Source organism: Phoca vitulina, unplaced genomic scaffold, assembly GCF_004348235.1.
Source record: "Phoca vitulina isolate PV1807 unplaced genomic scaffold, GSC_HSeal_1.0 scaffold7, whole genome shotgun sequence".
NCBI lineage: Eukaryota > Metazoa > Chordata > Mammalia > Carnivora > Phocidae > Phoca > Phoca vitulina.
In genome coordinates, this window is record NW_022589710.1 from 56,808,847 (window position 1) to 56,826,386 (window position 17,540).

The following is a 17,540-nucleotide window of genomic DNA, read 5'->3' on the forward strand; positions in this document are numbered from 1 at the left end:
AACCTGAATTCAAATTAAAAATTTAAACTCTTTGCTGATCACTAAATAAATAAATTTTTAAATTTTATATCCCAAGGTTCTGCTATTTGTGCCCCCAGATTAAGAGATTAACAGGCCGAGTCAAGCAGGTGTTTAGAGAGAAGGGCTTGTTGCAAGTGTCCTCTGTAACAGACTGCGGCAGATGGCCCAGGGCTGCCACAGGGCACTCTGAAGCACAACCCAGTGCAAACTACGCTCTGGGGGAACTTGAAGAAGTTTGTGAAATAGTCCCAATAGTTCTCTGTGGTTTCCCTCCAGAGCGGCAGGCCTCCGCTCAGATGGCACCAGGTGACTCCCCACCCAAGGTGAGAGGCACAGTGGCTGAGCACTGGGGTGGGGTCCCAGACCCCCAGCTTTTTTAATCACTCTGACTTTGCAGTGCTCAGTCCTTAGGCAGGAAAAAGGAAGGAAAAAATAAAAACTGCTATTTTTACAAACTGGACTTCAGTCTTCATCTGCCCAGTTGGAACAGCTAGGAGACCACCCTGCTGGTTATCACTGTCAGAATGAATGTGGAGGCACCCATGCGTCTTTTGAAGAGCCCTCAATATCCCCTCCAGAATATCCTGTTTTCCAGATTTCCAGATCCCTGTCCCCCTTGTGAGTGCCATACTCCATGAAGAAACCAAGGCACCTGCCAGGATCATGTGCCAAATAAAGGACAGTCAGTCTGCAAGCTCAGCCTGCAAATGTCCAGGCTGCTGCTTAACCAAGAACTGATCAAGAACATACACACGCACACACGCACGTGCACACACGCACACACACACACACAATGCACATGAATCACCCAAACATTTTGAGCTTAGGACAGAGTTGTTTAATCAAAGCGTTCACTTCTCAGAGTAGAAAATGATCAATTGTCTGACCCCGTAGAACTATCCCTTAGGAAAGAGAAGGATGGCCTCCTCTTCCTGCCTTCCTACTACATTCTGGGAAAGCCATACATGTAAGAAACCAGATCTCATTTCATTTTCAAGCTCCCTGTCCCTAGTTGAAATTGATGGCAGTTTCCTTTTGCTTCTATAAACATAGTTCATTGGCATCTATTTTCACAATGAAGGATATTGTTTCTATATACATTCATGCAGAATCCGTTATAATATTATACTCCCTTGGGACAGTTCTCAGCTCCTGGTAGTCAACTGAGTCCTAAGTCTTGTGTCAGGGCATGCCCGGGATAAATTTTGCAGGGAACACAGTCCTCCCCTGGGCAGCCTCAGGAACCCTAACCTACAGGTCGCTGAAGGCCAAGCTTTATGCTAATCTCTCCAGAGGTTCATATTTGCCACTTGCTAATACAGCCTTTATCAATTGATTCAAGGAGCTTTAATGCAAATCAGAAGTCCAACATTCAATGAGAAATTCATTTCATTCATGCATAATTCATAGGATAATAAGGGCAATGAGCATCCTGGGAAGGAAGAGGCTGGCTTTCATTTCACAGCAGAATCTGCTGCTTTTTACATTACGTGGGACCATGGGCTTGAAATGAGTCCACACACAGCAGCAGGGACACTGAGCCATTTTCATTTGCTTCTCCCACAACACGGTTTCTCACGGTTTTGAAAAACATTATCAACAACATCTTTTCCCCGCTGGGGCCCTGGTGACTGGGATGCCCAGGGTGCTTACCTGCCACAAAATCACCAAAGCCCACCGTGGTGAGGGTGACCACCACAAAGTAAATGGACTCCAAGGTGGTCCACCCCTCGATATATTTGAAAATGACAGCGGGAATCGTCACAAATACAACACAGCCGGCCAAGATGAACAGGATGGTTGAGATGACCCGGATCTTGGTCTGGCTCACTTGCTTTTTCTGGGAACAGCAAAGGAGAAAGACAGGCAAGTCAGCTTCATCGCCCTGGATTCAGAAGACAGAGGCACAGGAAGAATGTATCATGCCAGGGGCTTTTCACCTTTTGTCAGTCATGGGCAGCTTTGGGACCATCTGATGAGGCTGTGGGCCCTCTCCTAGAAAAATGCACACACAGAAGTTTTCAGATGCTCTAGGTGGTTCTCAGACCCAGTGAAGCCTGTTCGTGGACCCCGGGTGAAGAAACCCTGCTTAGGTCATGTCTTGAATGTCCTTTGTGTGGTTCCATGACTGTAGCCCAAATGCTGATTCTAACTTCCTCACTAGTACAAACACAATGATTCCCCAAGAAGGGCTTGCTGCCAATTCACATGTGGTATTATTGACCCTCCTCCTGGAGGGTGCAGGTTTGGAGCTCTTTCCACAATGGTAGGTATGGACCTGGCACCTAGTTTCCCTTGTATCAATGGGAATGTGTTGGAAAAAAAACAACAAAAAAACAAAGACAAAAAAACAAAACAAAAACAAAAACAAAAAAACAGCTGACCTGAAACAGACTAAAATGTTCAGATGACAAGAAAAACATAGCCACCCCCATACACATTTGAGACAGACTCTAGCTTCTTCACCCTCCTTCCCTGCTGAAGTTGTACACTTATAACATACTTTTCTTTTAAAACACACATGTTTGAGCCAGCGCTGCAGTGTGTTCAGGCTGTGTTATCCACTGGGGACAGACAAGAGTCCAAGTCAGAACGACAGGTTACTGTCTAAAATGATCAGCTTCGTTTCAGGCCAGCTTCTGAAGGAGCCAGTCAAGAGGTGAAAACATTTAGATTGGGAATTAGACAGATGTCACCCAAAGGAGTGGTGCCAATGGAGTCCAGATGTGGACTGGGAGCCTCCCTGGTGTTCCCCTTGAATGCATTCGAGACAACACTGGCATTGCCTCTGAGCTGAATAATCCTTAAGGTCTTCTCAAAGTTCCCAGGACTGGCACGTAAACTGTCCTCAGGGGGACCTAGCACCATAGCCCGACCAAAACCACATACATCAGAGTGACTGGGCCTTTCCACATCGCCTAGATTGATTTTCTGCAAAAATACACCACATGTGGGGCATTGGATATAGGAAATCTTTACCATGTGCTCTGTTTTCTATTCATTGCCTTCCGGTGAATTAGAAGGCAGAGAACCTCAGAGCGTAGAGACCTCTGCATTCATACACTTCAACAGAAGCCAAGAGGGGTTGAGGGACTAGCATAAAATGATTTTGCTAATTAGAGGCAAGGCCAAGATTAGAATTCTGATGTGATTAACTCCCAGTCCAGTGCTTACTGATAGAACCAGACTTCAAGTTACTCCACAATTTCCCAGCTCATACAAAGTCGCCAGAGTCCTGCCCCCACCGGCTCCCTCATAACAAAATCAACCAGACTAACCCCCATGAAGAACAACAGGCCGTCCTGCTTCCCTTCTGGAAAGGAAGACGGAGAATAAAAAATTGTTACTGTGCAATGTGTCCAGGAATTCCTAAGCTTTGGTCATAAGCAGTGACACCTCTGCCAGGACAGAGATGGTCAAGAGAGTGTCTTCTAAGGTCAACCACTTGGATCAACCGTGGAAATGCTGGTCAAGAAGATGACTAGGCTCCCCTCCCTTCCATCCCCTCCTCCTCGACTATGGGAGAAACGTGGGCGCAGCTTGTTTACTGGAAAGTTCCAGGGATGCGGGAGCTGAAAAGGGGGAAAGGATGCTGTCCGCTCTATTCACAGCTCAGAAACATTCAGCCCCACCTGCCTCAGGTCCCAGTCCCAGGTATGTTCAACCCAACAAAATGGAGGCCTCAGTTCAACGAATAAGAACAGGTATAGTGGAGAACATTTATTTGCATGAATCTAAATCAGCACTATGTACACCCCCATTCTGAGATCAATATATTCCCTAAAAATACACAGGAAAACCTAAGGAAATACAATCCTTCTTTATGAAAAGCAGTCGTGTGCTCTTACTCCCAAAAGGGCACTCGGTATATAAAGTGGGAATAGGGAAAAATTATTTGATCCATGCTTTTATACAGTCCCCTCCTCATCTCCTCAGAAAAGCCATCTGAAAAAAAAAAAGTGATGATTTACTGATATTGCTGAAACTGCAAATGAAAATTCCAATTCTTTTTTTCATGAAAGTATCGTGACAAGATGAATCACCTGAGAATCACGGGAATGTCTTACCCATTCCATGAATTTCCAGCCTGGATATTATAGCAGGACTTGGTGAAGGCAGTTGAGCCCCTCTGAGAATCCAGGAACGTATTTATTACTAGCCTAGTTTTGTTTATAGACATATATGAAAATCCAAACCCCAAAAGGAGATTTCACCATAGATCATTAAATTAATCTAATTGCTGGCAATGGGAACATCATTCTCCCCCTCCTCTATAAACTGTCCTCCTCAAACGCATAATGAAATTAAATGTTTGTGAGACACTTGTTAAGTCATAAATTAGGATGTGAATACAATTGCAATCCAAATGAGGCTGTAGTTGGCAAAGGAGGGCTTGCAAGTACATAGGAAGCTGGAGACATTCCCGGGCTCCCTGAGGTGGACAGAAGGGATGACGGCACAGGACAGGATTTGTTTGGTGGCAGGGAAGGAGCTATGTAACAAAGGCAAAATAATGGTGTCTAAAATGCATTCTCTTGAAGAGTTTATCAGCAAGGTAAACATTTCACCACCACTCACCTCAGCGCCCAAGGCAAGCCTTGGCTGTTTCTTGCAGACATCCTAGGATGATGCCCAGTGAATGCTTGGAAAATTCAATCATTGGGGTATTTTAGGGACTTAAGAACTCAAATGTCTTACGTGTGTGTGTGTGTGTGTAAATGTGTATACCCATACTTCACTATAAAAGGAAGAGGTGTGGACATAAGGTTTTAGCAATATCTATTATTCTGGATACCCATGTTTTTGCTGCCCTCTAGATATTAAAACAGAACAAAAACAGTTACCTTAACTGAACACTTTTTCAAGATGGAACCAAACATTATCTTACACATCATCCAGTGATCTTTGGGCTTCTTATCCCTGTTAGCCCCACAACTGCACACTACCACTTGTAAAAGGGTGTTTAGGAAGTTGGAGTCTAAGGGTAGACTGCCTGAGATGCATCCCATCCCCACTGCTATGTAGCTGGGTGACCTCAGGCAAGTTTCTCAACCTCTCTGTGCATCAGTTTCTTCCTTTATAAAATGGACATCAAGAATCCACCTCACAGGATTGTTTGGAAGATTAAATAAGTGTGTAAAAGCTTCGCACACTGCTGGCTAAGTGCTCAGGGATTGTTAATGGTTATCTTTGATGTAAAAGTTCAAATCTTTTCTCAGATGTGGACAGTCCCAGATTTAATGCTGTCCTTAGTTATTGAGGAATGCTCCCTCAAGTCTGGCTTAAGATAATCTTCGTTTCGCTTCAGGAAGTCACTGTTAGTTGTCCCTTCCTAGACACGTTATCTCATATAATTACCTCATTGTTAATGAGAAAAAGGTCCTCATTCTCTCTTGATTCTTCTGTGTTGGCTCTGGGTTGAGCTCTCAGTCTCAGCTCACAATCTTGAAAACTTTTTTATTTGCCTTTCCATTAATTTCCCCCGAGTTCTTCATCATCCTTCTAAGACTGCCAAGAATTGCAGATAATGTTTGCGATGTCAGGAACCAGCTACAGAGAGGCACATACCTAGCTTTCCTTGCCCCCCTCCCCTGCTTCCCCACCTCCCCGCCACTTATGGACATGAGCTGTCTTTCCACAGAGGGGTTGCTAAGCAAAATCACACTGCTTATTTACCAGTAAGCAGAGCAGCTAGCAAAAGCCTTAGTGAGAGCCCAGATCTGACTGAGCTAATGTGTTCTTGGGCTAACAAAATTGTTATCTGGGAAGAGATGGTTTGATACAATATTTGGGCAGGAGAGATAAGATGGTTGTGCACATCTGTCCAAATCTTGTTTTCACACTTTGTTGATTAGAATAAACGATGTGTTCTTTCCTTCTTATGCAAATAGCATTATGCAAAACTACTTCCTGCCTCCCAATTGGCACTAACTGCAGGAATTTTCAAAGAACTCAAAACCCACCTCCTGTAGAGTTCATTTTGTTGTCACGACTCTTTGTGCAATTATTCCAAAGAGCAAAACAAACTTCACAAACAGAGAGCAGGAGAGCCAGCTCTAAGAGCTCTCCTTTGAGAGAGGGATGGACATGCTGACAATCCTAGAAGTGTTTACTTGTTTCAGACCTCAGAGGACTAAGCCACATGTCCAATTCTCATTAAGCAAAATGCCCTTTCTGTGTTTGCCTCCTTCCACAGTCTTATTTTAGAGGAGTATATTTCTATTCATTTGTGGGTTGGTAGTTTATTTCATTTTTGCCCCTCTAATGCCCATTCTCCTTTTCACTTTTATGTGATTTCTTAGAATTCTGAGATTAGCAATCCAGATTGTTGTGTCTGGCTGAGGAAATTGCTTCATTGTTGTGATTTTTAGCCAGGACACTGGAGATGCTATTTAATAATAAGGATACTGCAATAAAGAAGTCTTGGACAGGAGCTAGATGTGCAGAGCTCTACTTTTGGTCTTGTTTGGTTTGGTTTGTTGAAATGCAAACACATCACCATGGTGATACAATTGAACTGAGAATAATTTCTCAAAATGAAAAGATAATAGGAACTGTCTCACAGAAGAATTGACTTTATTTTCTGATATTATTATGTTTGCCACAAAGATTTCTTTTAAAAAGGTCCAGTTCCAACAAATAGTGTGAACATCACAGTGAATAGCTATGTAGCACAGCAATTCTATAAACTACGAGGAGAGCTTGTAAACACCATTTGCCTACAATCTCCATGGCAGAGACACTGTAAACACACATTAGTGAGAATCACACAGCAAAATCTCCATGGAGCCTATGGAAAATGTCCTCCTCAAAAGCTGAAGACACAAATGTTATTTTGTTTCTATTCAGCTCGATAGCTAAATTCACACACACAAAAAGTTTTATCTGAGCCACACTGAAGCATCTCACAGATTATTGGCCAGTTTGGGGCTTTGCTGGTATTACCATGCAAAGCTTTTGAAAAAGCTTTTGGTAGATACAATTAAATCGTTTTTATCACTGAGATGCCAATGTAGGTATGCCTGGGATGGAGAAAAATTAAAATCCACAAATAATAAAAATTCGCAGCTGTTCTACTCCAGGAACACTTTCACTAAAATCTTTGAAAGTTTTCTGTTCTAAAATTCAGTGGCTTCTAATATCTGGAGATAATACTCGACCGGAACACAAGAGTTTGCACTCAAGATACAACCAGTTAATTCACTCGGCCCATAATTTTTAAGGATCCTTTACATATCAGGGGCTGTTCTGGTTGCAAGGGACACAGCAGTTAAAAAAGAGAGCAAAGTTCCTTCCACATGTACAGGAAGTCTAGTGGATGAGGCGGGGTGGGAACCTCTGAGTCTTTGGCTGAAAGCAGTCTTTGTGGCGCTGTCCATGGTGTCCAGCCCTGCTCTAGCTATTGAAGGCAAAGTGTAGTACCTAATGACATCCCACTGATTAAAAATATCACCTGGGAGAGAAGAAATAAATATTCTCATAGCTCTGGTATGTGGGATACAAAAGCATGCCAACTGTAATGGATGATCTTTGGATTTCTGTTAGTTAAGCATTCAGAAACTGTGTCCCAGAGACTGGAACAACTCAGAGGCAATCACACCAATGTAGGAAACACCCACATGTAACCTTGGCTGAAGAATGGTCCTTCTTTTCAGCTGAGGTTTGGAAAACAAGCCCATGGAAAGGAGAGGAGGATGGGCACACCTTCTGATGAGCCACCTCAACAGAATAACTCCTGGCAACCCCGATAGATGCCCTACCTAGCTGCTCACCTATCCAAATTCTAAATTTACTTTACCCAGATTTTAGCAGCACAGTGAACAATGCCTCCACCCCAAAATGCCCCCCCACCATCATATACACAAGCATACAATAATAATACTGCAGTAACAATGCTACAGACACCTAAAGCTGCCTCCCTCTTCTCCTCCCCCGGCTAACAGGGTTCAAGGTCATAGTTCATTGGCCAAGCAAGCCACATTAGCCAGAGAAACAAGATCCCACCCCAATGCTTCTTTCTTGTGCAGGGAGTTCCCCCTGCTAAAAAACACATGCCCTCTCTCCAGCCTTACTCTGACCTAGGAACTGAGCATTCTGCCTCTTCCTCTCCCTTCGTTTTGGGAACAAGCTGACCTCCTGAAGTGGCCTCATGATCTCCTGTCTAATTCTGGGTCTGTCATTAAGAAATCCATTTTTCCACAGATATAAACCATATTCTCCAGTGTTGAGAAAATATAGTAATCCTAGGCTTCAGTGCATCATCTCCTTTGTCTTATTTCTCAATCAGTTTATACCTGGGGTGAAAAAAAAAGAGATGCTATTTATTTGGCTCCTTCAAAGAGCCCCATCATCTCAATTCTCCTCCTCACAGTCTTCCTGGTACCATGGTCTTTTATGTTAGTGACAGCTCAATAATTACTTCACAATGAAGGGGAGAAAGAGTCCAGTGGGTCCAGTGGGGCAAGTTCTCCTCAATGGAAGGTGAGTTCCCTTCTTTAGACTGTAACCCCCCCCCCCCCGCCAAGGAGGAACACATATAATGAAAACAGAAAGGAAAGAAATTACAATGGGTCTCCTACAGAGGGGCCTGTCCTAGAAGGAGATAAGGAATGGGGGAAGTCATTAAGGAAGGCCAGGCCCTGGCTGGGGCTCTCTGAAGGGACAGGAACCTTCCACAGGGACAAGACAGGCTGAGGGATGGAGCTGGGAAAGCAACAGTCATAATGCAGCCACATAACACACTGAGTGAAGTAAACGGTTCACTGGGGATTATCAAGGAGGCTTTGACTCATCCTCGTCCTTCCTGGCCATCTCCAAGCCATGTCCCTGTTGACTGTAACCAGCGTCCAAGGGTACCCAGGAAGTGTGGGAGAGAAGAAGGACTTCATAGGCCCCCATCCCTCCATTCTCAGCTATGAGTAGCCCAGAGAGCAGGCCCTTGTGAGCTTCTGGTGGGCTGCCCAGAATGCCTGTCTACATGCCCAGGAATCAAGGCTAGTGACAAAGAAGCATACATTTTCTGTGGCCTACTATTTATCTTGCCTGTTAGAAGATTTGGAGAAAGCCCCCATGATCAGCCAGATTTAGGTCAATACCTTAAAAATGCACGTGGGTATCATTGAGTCAATACCTGTGCAAATCTCTGGGTTTTACTGGGGATTCAGTAAGCAATCACCTCCCCAAGAGTCACACCACACCTTCTTTCTAGACGAACACTTTTTAATGAAAGCACACAGGGATGGTCACCCTCATAAAACTATAGGCAATAATGAAATAGGCATTAAGAAATTATGTGGGGAAAAGATGTGGCAACTAGAAGAGAAAGAGGCAAGGCAAAGCAAGAAAAAAAATAAGAAAGTCTATGAGAAGGATGAGCACATATGAGAAAAAGACTTTGAGCACACAAAGCAGGAAAGAGTCCATGGTCTGAGGGCCTAGAATTTTCCTGGAGGTACAAAAAGGCTGCCCAGACAGATAGAAAGCAAATGGAGAGAAGACAGAAAGAGATAGTCTATGTGATTTCTAGTTAGACTGGGAACAGAGAAGTTTAAAGAAGAATGAAACACAACTTCATAGAAAATCACTCAGAAATTAATCCTAAACTAGGAAGCCCTGCGTTGAGGCAACTTGATAGAAACATCCAGATCAGATAAGATTTCTTTAGCAGAAAATTTTCCAAGCTGTGAATGAAGTTGAATTCTATAACTTTTTTACTCTTTCATTCAATAAGTATTTATCATGGACCTACTGAGCTAAAGTCACTGGTGAGCAAAACAGAACAGCCCTCCTCCGTACAGAGGCTCACTCTCCCAGCCTCCCCGGTGCAAAGACTCAAGCTTGCAGCCCAGGCTCCCCCAACCATAGAGACATAAGTCAGACTCTGACCCAGACACTAGTGAGTCAGGTGATAGACGTGGTCTTGGAGTATCCCTTTTATGGTCTTCTGTGTGTTTTCCTCTTTTCTTTCTCTCTGGTATCCCAAAGGCTATCCCTAAGTGAGGAGCAAAGATTCTCAGAGGCATCCTTGCAGAACCACTTTCCTCTCTCCCGCAGACTTGATAAGTCTGGGCTAGGGTCAGGGACAGAGAGAAGGCAGAATGGCCATTCAGCCTGGAGAGGAAAGAAGGGTGGAAGGAACAGCCTCTTCCTAGGGTCTTCCAAGTGGCATTAGCAGAACCTGCTGTCTGGAGGGCCAGGGGCAGAGAGGAAGGGATTAGACGCAGAGCTCTCCTCTAGCGTGGGCACAACTCCCTCAGCACCTCTGCCCGGCCCACCTCGCAGGAGTCCTGGCTCCCCCTAAGTCTCCTGAACAGAGATTGAGGGACATGGACACTAAACAGAGTGGGGGCGTGGAGAGAGAACCTTGCCCCCAGTCAAGGTGGAACTGGACAGCACTAGATGGAAGCTTCCATGGGGACAGTGAGGTGGCAGGCAGCAGTGGACACACCATCCATAAGGAAGCAGGGACCGTGTGCGTTCCATCCTGGGGCTGGTGGCCACAACGATGCGATCATAACCCATTTCCAGGGGCAATCACAAGGGTGGTTCTAGCAACAGCATCTAGGGCCCAGAATCACTGGGGTCAGCAGGGCCAGCTTCTATCTATGCCAGTCAGAAATGGCAGTGGTTCCTTCCAGAACCAGTTCTGCGGCATGATTTGGGTCATTGTTCTTGGCTGGGTACCTCCCAAGTCTGGGTCTCTATCCAGCCCAGGGATTCAGTAGCTATCTGATATCCTTAAAAAAAAAAAATTTTTTTTTTTTCTGTTTAAATTATCCATTAGTTGGTTTCTCTTGAATCAGCTAAGCTGCCTGCTTGCAGCTGCCTCTCCTGGAGGTCAGGGTAAGCTGGCCTCAGCCTCTTGCAGGCAGGTCAGGGACACGGCCCCAAGGGGTCCCCATGACAGGTGGAGAACTCTGAACTCCAAGATCAGCCCGAACTAGAACGTGACGTGATATATAACTGCGTGGGCAATCTGTCCGACATTTCTAAGTCTTCAGAGAAGTCTTGTCAGGAATGACAGCTAGTTTCAGCTTTAGTGTGGAAGGGGCTGCAAGCACTCCTGGGCTGGAGAGTTAGAGAGAGAGAGCAGTATCAGACTCTGGGTCAGCTGACGCAGAGGGTCTGGCACCTGCAGGAGGGGACCAGCAGCACTACCCAGAGAGGCTGCTGGTCAGAGTGGAGCCTGGCCACCTGGACAAGTGAATGGGGAAGACACAGGCTGCGGCCAGGACAGACATGGGCACACAGCAGTGACGGCCCCCACAGGCACCAGAGGGCAGAGGACCCCAGGGAGGGGGGCCGCAGTGGGGCCCGCTGCGAGCCAGTGCAAAGAGAAAAGATTCAGAAGCACAATTATCGACGCGTGAACAGTAGATCTCTTTGGACGATGGGTTTTCACGTGATTTTATTTTTTTCTCTGTACTCTGTTCTCCAAAGTCTCTATGGTGGTCATGCTGTCTTCGTCATCTTTGCAATGAGGGAAAAGGACAGGGGAAGGCTGGAAGGGAGAGGGGTGAGGAGGAGAAAAGGGAGAGAGGCAACGGGGACGGTGCTCCTGACCGCTGCGTGGCTCCCTTGAGAAGTCACACCAACGTCTTTGACAAGGCAGCTTGTCTTCATTTGGGAAAGAGATGATGGCCATGCCCTTGAGGGAAAACTGGAAGAGAGAAGGAGTCGCCCATACTCCCCACAGGAAAGTGAAGAGATGGGCCTTTTCTAAGCCTTCAGCATCCCAGGGACAATTCGCCAACAGTGGCGGTGGCCACCGTGAGGATGTGGCCTTGTTCCAAGGTGGCAATTGCATCCTGCTTGCTGCCCGGCCACCTCCTCGTCCCACAGAACGTGGCCACCCCCTTCCTGAGCAGAAGTGCCGGGCAGCCACACTATTGGCAAGCATCGGCTGGCCCTCTCCATCTTGTCTATAATTCCAGCTATTTTTGCAGCTTACTTTCTAAAGAGAGTGAATCGTTTGCTGGTGCCCACAGTCCTGTTTCATGTTTCTGTTCTGTCTGCTGGGATGTTCTTCCCCTTTCTATGCTTGTCAAACTCCTGTTGGCTCCTCAGAACAAAATTCCACTATTGCCTCCAGCAGGAAGCCCTCTGCCTTCTGGCTAAAGTGACCTGTCCTCCCCCTGGCTGTCTCTGCTCCCAGTGCATTCCCCCCCACCGTCGATGGACCCTCGCGTCCTGCATTTGCTGTCTACCTACATGCGTGTCTCCCTGTCTTTGCATCAAATATGCTGTGCATCTTTCTACACTTGCTTCCTCTTTTTTAGCACCTAGGGAAAATAGGAGAGCAATTGTTTAAGGTAAGCTAATGTACGAAGGACATAAAATAAAACTGTTCATCCAGCAAGAGACAGACTGTCAGGAGTTTGTAATGTCGGACGCTAGAAGGGGTATATATTACAGAGAGACCTAGGCAATGGACATACACACACATCACACGGTACACATTTGCAGGCTGGAACTGAATATTAATAGCACAGAACTGCCTCAGTGGGAGAGTCCTGACTGTTTGAACATGGCTATTTACACAAGGATAGAAATTATATGTGTGTATTCCTGAAGTTACACAGGAGCTCCCGGGAAGGTTTTTTGTTGTTTTTTTTTTCTTCTTTCTTAGAACCGCATTCAGAGTATAACACCATAGGAGGTGACTGGAAAACCTGTGCGGTGTTTGTGGTTGCCGCTTTCCTGGCATGCGGCGGGAGGGGGTGAGAATGTTCAGACATCCGTCTGCAAGAGCCAGTGCCACGGACCAGACAATAATCCCAAATTTAGTGTGAGTTTTCACTATCCCACTGAGAAAAATTCATGTTTATACTTACCTGACCTGAGAACTTAACTCCCTTTTACATACAAATACACACATACACACACACAAACACAATTTTTTTCAGCATAATTTCAACATAGGCTGAATTTTACAAGAATATGACTCTAACGTACATTGCAAGAAGGTTGAATTTTGACTAATTGGAAGCCTGCTGAGAATTGTTCTCCCTTTTGAAAAAGGACATCACTGATGGGGGGGACGTCCCATCCCCTATGGCACCTTCGTCACTGGTAGGACACATCTGAACTGACCCACGTCTGCAGCGACTGCATTCCACACACGGATGCAAGGAGCTCACTGCTCTGGTGGCTCTCCAGAGGGTTTTGTGACCAAGCACCTATGACTAAAGCATGTTATTTTAATTCTAAACGACCTACCTTTTATCTCTCCTTCATATTGCAGCTAGAAAGTAGTATTGAAATTTGCAAAATTAGATGTGTAGATCAGTTGCACTCTCTATGAGACTCATTTCAATGTGGTAAATGGACACGAAGGAATACTTGCTATAAAAGAGGGTGTTGGGTATTACAGGGTTGAGAACCCCTGGAGAAAAGTAAACTGAACATCGTATTTGAGGTTGACTTGAAAAGTCTGTAGAATTATACTTACAGGTATTGCCTGATGAGACAAAAGTCCCTGGTACATAAATATCATGTGCCATGTGCAATAAGCATCAGCAGAGGACAGGCCCCCTACTGGACCACCCGTCCATCAAAATAATTGCACTTCATAGGTTAAGACTGGGACATTTTTGTTTCATTGCCATTTATTTGCACACAACGCTACTTTTGGTTTCAAGGTCATTTTCCATATCAAAATGTATGACAATGCTCCTTCATTCACTCATCAGGTATGGGTTACGTGCTCTTTGGGTGCCAGGCGCTGGGCTAGAGACTATGCTGGAGAAGTAGACAGAATGGGGCCTCACAGCTGATGGGGTCTGTCTGAAGCACCACAAATACCCCATGCAAAAATCCGAAGATGAGACCATAGCACATTCAGTGCAGACACACGCCCTTTGGAGTCCCCCCGTGGAAGCGGAGATATCGCCCCCGAATACAACCATCAAGGACCTCACTCCAAGAAAGAACGCTCATTTTTTTTTAATTTGGATATGAACTTTTCACAAAATACGGTTAGTCAGTTCATCTTTTTGTTACTTCCCTAATAATAAGAGAAGAATTTGAATTCAAGATATTTCTAGAAATATTATTAAAACTAAAGACATGTGATCATTTTTTTAAAAAATAGAAAAAGGATAGGAAGCAATGTGCCCATTTTTCAGGCAGGAGGAATCTCATCAACCCTCAAACTCCCCCCCATAGTGGCTCCCAGAAGCAGGTATCACATGTTTATATGGCCATCTGGACAGGTCCTCTTCCTCCTCTTCCCTGTAGAAAAGATTCACAAGCCTCCAAAGGAAGATAAAAGAGAAATATACCTCATAGAAATACAGAATCAAAAGCAACAGAGGCAAGAAGCAAACAGCAATGTCAGAAAAAGGACGAAAGCCAAAGAAAGTGGTAAGACCACTGCGAGAACACCATATGGCATTGATAGGTCTGCATTTTATTTTAAATGTTGATATTTTCTTTCTTGTTATCTTTGGCGCCAACTCTGTTACAGTACTCAGTAAAATTCATTTTTAAAAAATTGCACAGGAGCTCTCTGTACTCTATTCTCAAAATCATACATCAATTCCTATCCTTTTTTTTAATTGCATGCTATATAGCCCCGTTACTAATTGTTCAAACTAAACTGCAGAGTGGTGTTAAATTGCAAGGGAAATCCTGTTGACTGATATGAGATGCCCAACACATTTGTTTGTGCCTACTCAGCAGGAAGAGGTAACCAGGGTGTGGGGGCGTAGATAGGTAGACAGCCAAATAAAAAGGCCCACGTAGAAAGACTGTGGACGTTTCTGTTAAATTCACTTCTGCTGGGAGCACCTGGGAGGCTCAGTCAGTTAAGCGTCCGACTCTTGATCTCAGCTCAGGTCTTGATCTCAGTGTTGTGAGTTCAAGCCCCACGTTGGGCTCCATGCTGGGCATGGAGCCTGCTTAAAAAATAAATAAATAAAACAAAACAAAATAAAATAAAATAGTTCACTTCTGCCAAGGAATGGGAACAACTAGCGGAGGAGACCTTGCTCAATCTAAGTGGAGCCACAGTGGTAAGCACATAAGATCTGAACATGAGAGACAGGGTGTGAGTGCAGCAAAACCCATCTTCCAAGGGTCCCTTTTAATATTCGGGGGTCAGGTGTCTTTTGGAAAGAAAGTCTGGGAACATTTTGATGCTTTATAAAAATATGAACTGGCCCCTGTGTTTCAAGATCTAGTGAGAGCACACACAAGCTGAGAGGCAATCAGCACGTAGCTAAAATAAATTCTTTTTCATTCTTTGACTTTTCCTTTTACTAGAATCTACATACGTGATGGGACATCACGGATACATCTGCATATACATTTGCATTAAGTGCAACCAGGGATGCAGAGCACAACCTCCCCCCTCACTCAGACAGAACAGCAGGGGCACACTCAGACCTTCTATATTCTTCTTTCTCTGAATCATGGCCAAGGCATCTTTTCTTTGTAGGACAATGACTGACAATGAGCTTTGCCCCAGACCCAAGCCCTCCTGCCCATCAGATTCCCTCTGTTACTGCTGCTCCCTGAACTCCTCCAGCCCATGCACCTCTAAGCCCACTCCCAAGAAGGGTAGGACTAAGGGCAGCATCAACAAGCATCTCTTCTTCATTCAGGTTTGCAGGGGGAGGGGGGATGCGCAGCCTGCACACCCTGGGTGCATGGAAAGGAATCTGGTTCATCTCCCCTTCTTCTCCAATCAATTCACAATCAATAAGTATTTACTAAAGTATTTATGCCTCCAAAGTGCTCAGCACTGAGCAGGTATGGCAAGGGTACAGAAAAAGAAAAGGCATAGAAGTTCTATATTCAAGGCCCTTATGCTTTACTTAAAAAGAACCACCCATTATTATGCAACATAAGATAGGTGCAGCACTGAAGATGTGTGTGATGTCAAATATACAAGCTAGAATTCGCAAGTCCCTCCTCTGGGCTCCCATCACTAATGGCATGCTTGTCCTAACAGTAAAAGCATTTACTGAGTGCTGACTACAATCAGGGAGACTCTCAGGCATCAACTAAGTACCAAGAGAGGGAGCTACTATTTTTACCTCATTTTTCAAATAAAGAAATGGGCACAAAAATAGACACATAGATCAATGGAACAGAATAAAAGACTCAGAAATAAACACACAGTTATATGGTCAATTAATCTTCAACAAAGGAGGCAAGAATATCCAATGGGAAAAAGACAGACTCTTCAACAAATGGTGTTGAGAAAACTGGACAGCTACCTGCAAAAGAATGATCCTGGACCACTTTCTTACACCATACACAAAAATAAATTCAAAATGGATTAAAGATCTAAATGTGAGACCTGAAACCATAAAAATCGTAGAAGAGAGCACAGACAGTAATTTCTCTGACATCGGCCATAGCAATATTTTTCTAGACAGGTCTCCTGAGGCACCGGAAATAAAAGCAAAATTAAACTATTGGGACTTTATCAAAATAAAAAGCTTCTGCAGAGTGAAGATAAACAATCAACAAAACTGAAAGGCAAAAGAAACCTGAAAAGCAACCTGCTTAATTGGAGAAGATATTTGCAAATGACATATCTGATAAAGGGTTGGTATCCAAAATGTATAAAGAACTTATAAAACTCAACACCCCAAAAAGAAATAATCTAATTTAAAAATGGGCAGAAGACATGAACAGACATTTCTCCAAAGAAGACATCCAGATGGCATACAGACACATGAAAAGATGTTCAACATCACTCATCATCAGGGCAATGCAAATCAAAACCACAGACATCACCTCACACCTGTCAGAATGGCTAAAATCAACAACACAAGAAACTGTAGATGTTGGCGAGGATGTGGAGAAGTAGGAGCCCTCCTCATGCACTATTGCTAGGAATGCAAACTGGTACAGCCATTGTGGAAAACAGTATGGAGGTTCCTTAAAAAATTAAAAAATAGTACTACCCCATGAGCAAGTAATCACATTACTGGGTATTTACCCAAAAAATACAAAAACTCCAATTCACAGTGATACATGCACCCCTTTGTTTATAGCAAAGCATTATTTACAAGAGCCAAATTATGGAAGCAGCCCAAGTGTCCATCGAAAGATGAATGGATAAAGAAGATGTGGTGTGTGTACACACACACATACACACATATAGACAATGGAATACTATTCAACCATAAAAGGGAATGAAATCTTGCCATTTGCAACAACATGGACGGAGCTACAAGGTGCAATGCTAAGTGAAATAAGTCAGTCAGAGAAAAACAAATATCATATGATTTTACTCATATGTGGAATTTAAGAAACAAAGCAAATGAGCAAAGGAAAAAAAATAGAGACAGAGACAATCCAAGAATCAGACTCTTAACTCTAGAGAACAAACTGGTGGTTCCCAGAAGGGAGGAGGGTGGGGGGAATGGGTGAAATAGGTGATGGGGGTTAAGGAGGGCACTTGTCGCGATGAGCACCAGGTGTTGTAAGGAAGTGCTGAATCCCTATATTGTACACTTGACACTAATATAATACTGTATGTTAACTATACTGGAATTTAAATT

The 17,540-nt window shown here is 44.3% G+C and overlaps 1 protein-coding gene across 3 annotated transcripts in view; it reads right to left on the minus strand.

Moving 5' to 3' along the window:
• Positions 1-17,540, minus strand: part of KCNK10 (potassium two pore domain channel subfamily K member 10) — a 134,175-nt gene that overhangs the window by 11,075 nt on the left and 105,560 nt on the right. For all 3 annotated transcript variants that reach the window (XM_032405723.1, XM_032405721.1, XM_032405724.1), the window contains one exon: positions 1,675-1,861. In XM_032405723.1, the coding sequence (XP_032261614.1) occupies positions 1,675-1,861 (187 nt within the window). The remainder of the gene's footprint in view (positions 1-1,674; positions 1,862-17,540) is intronic.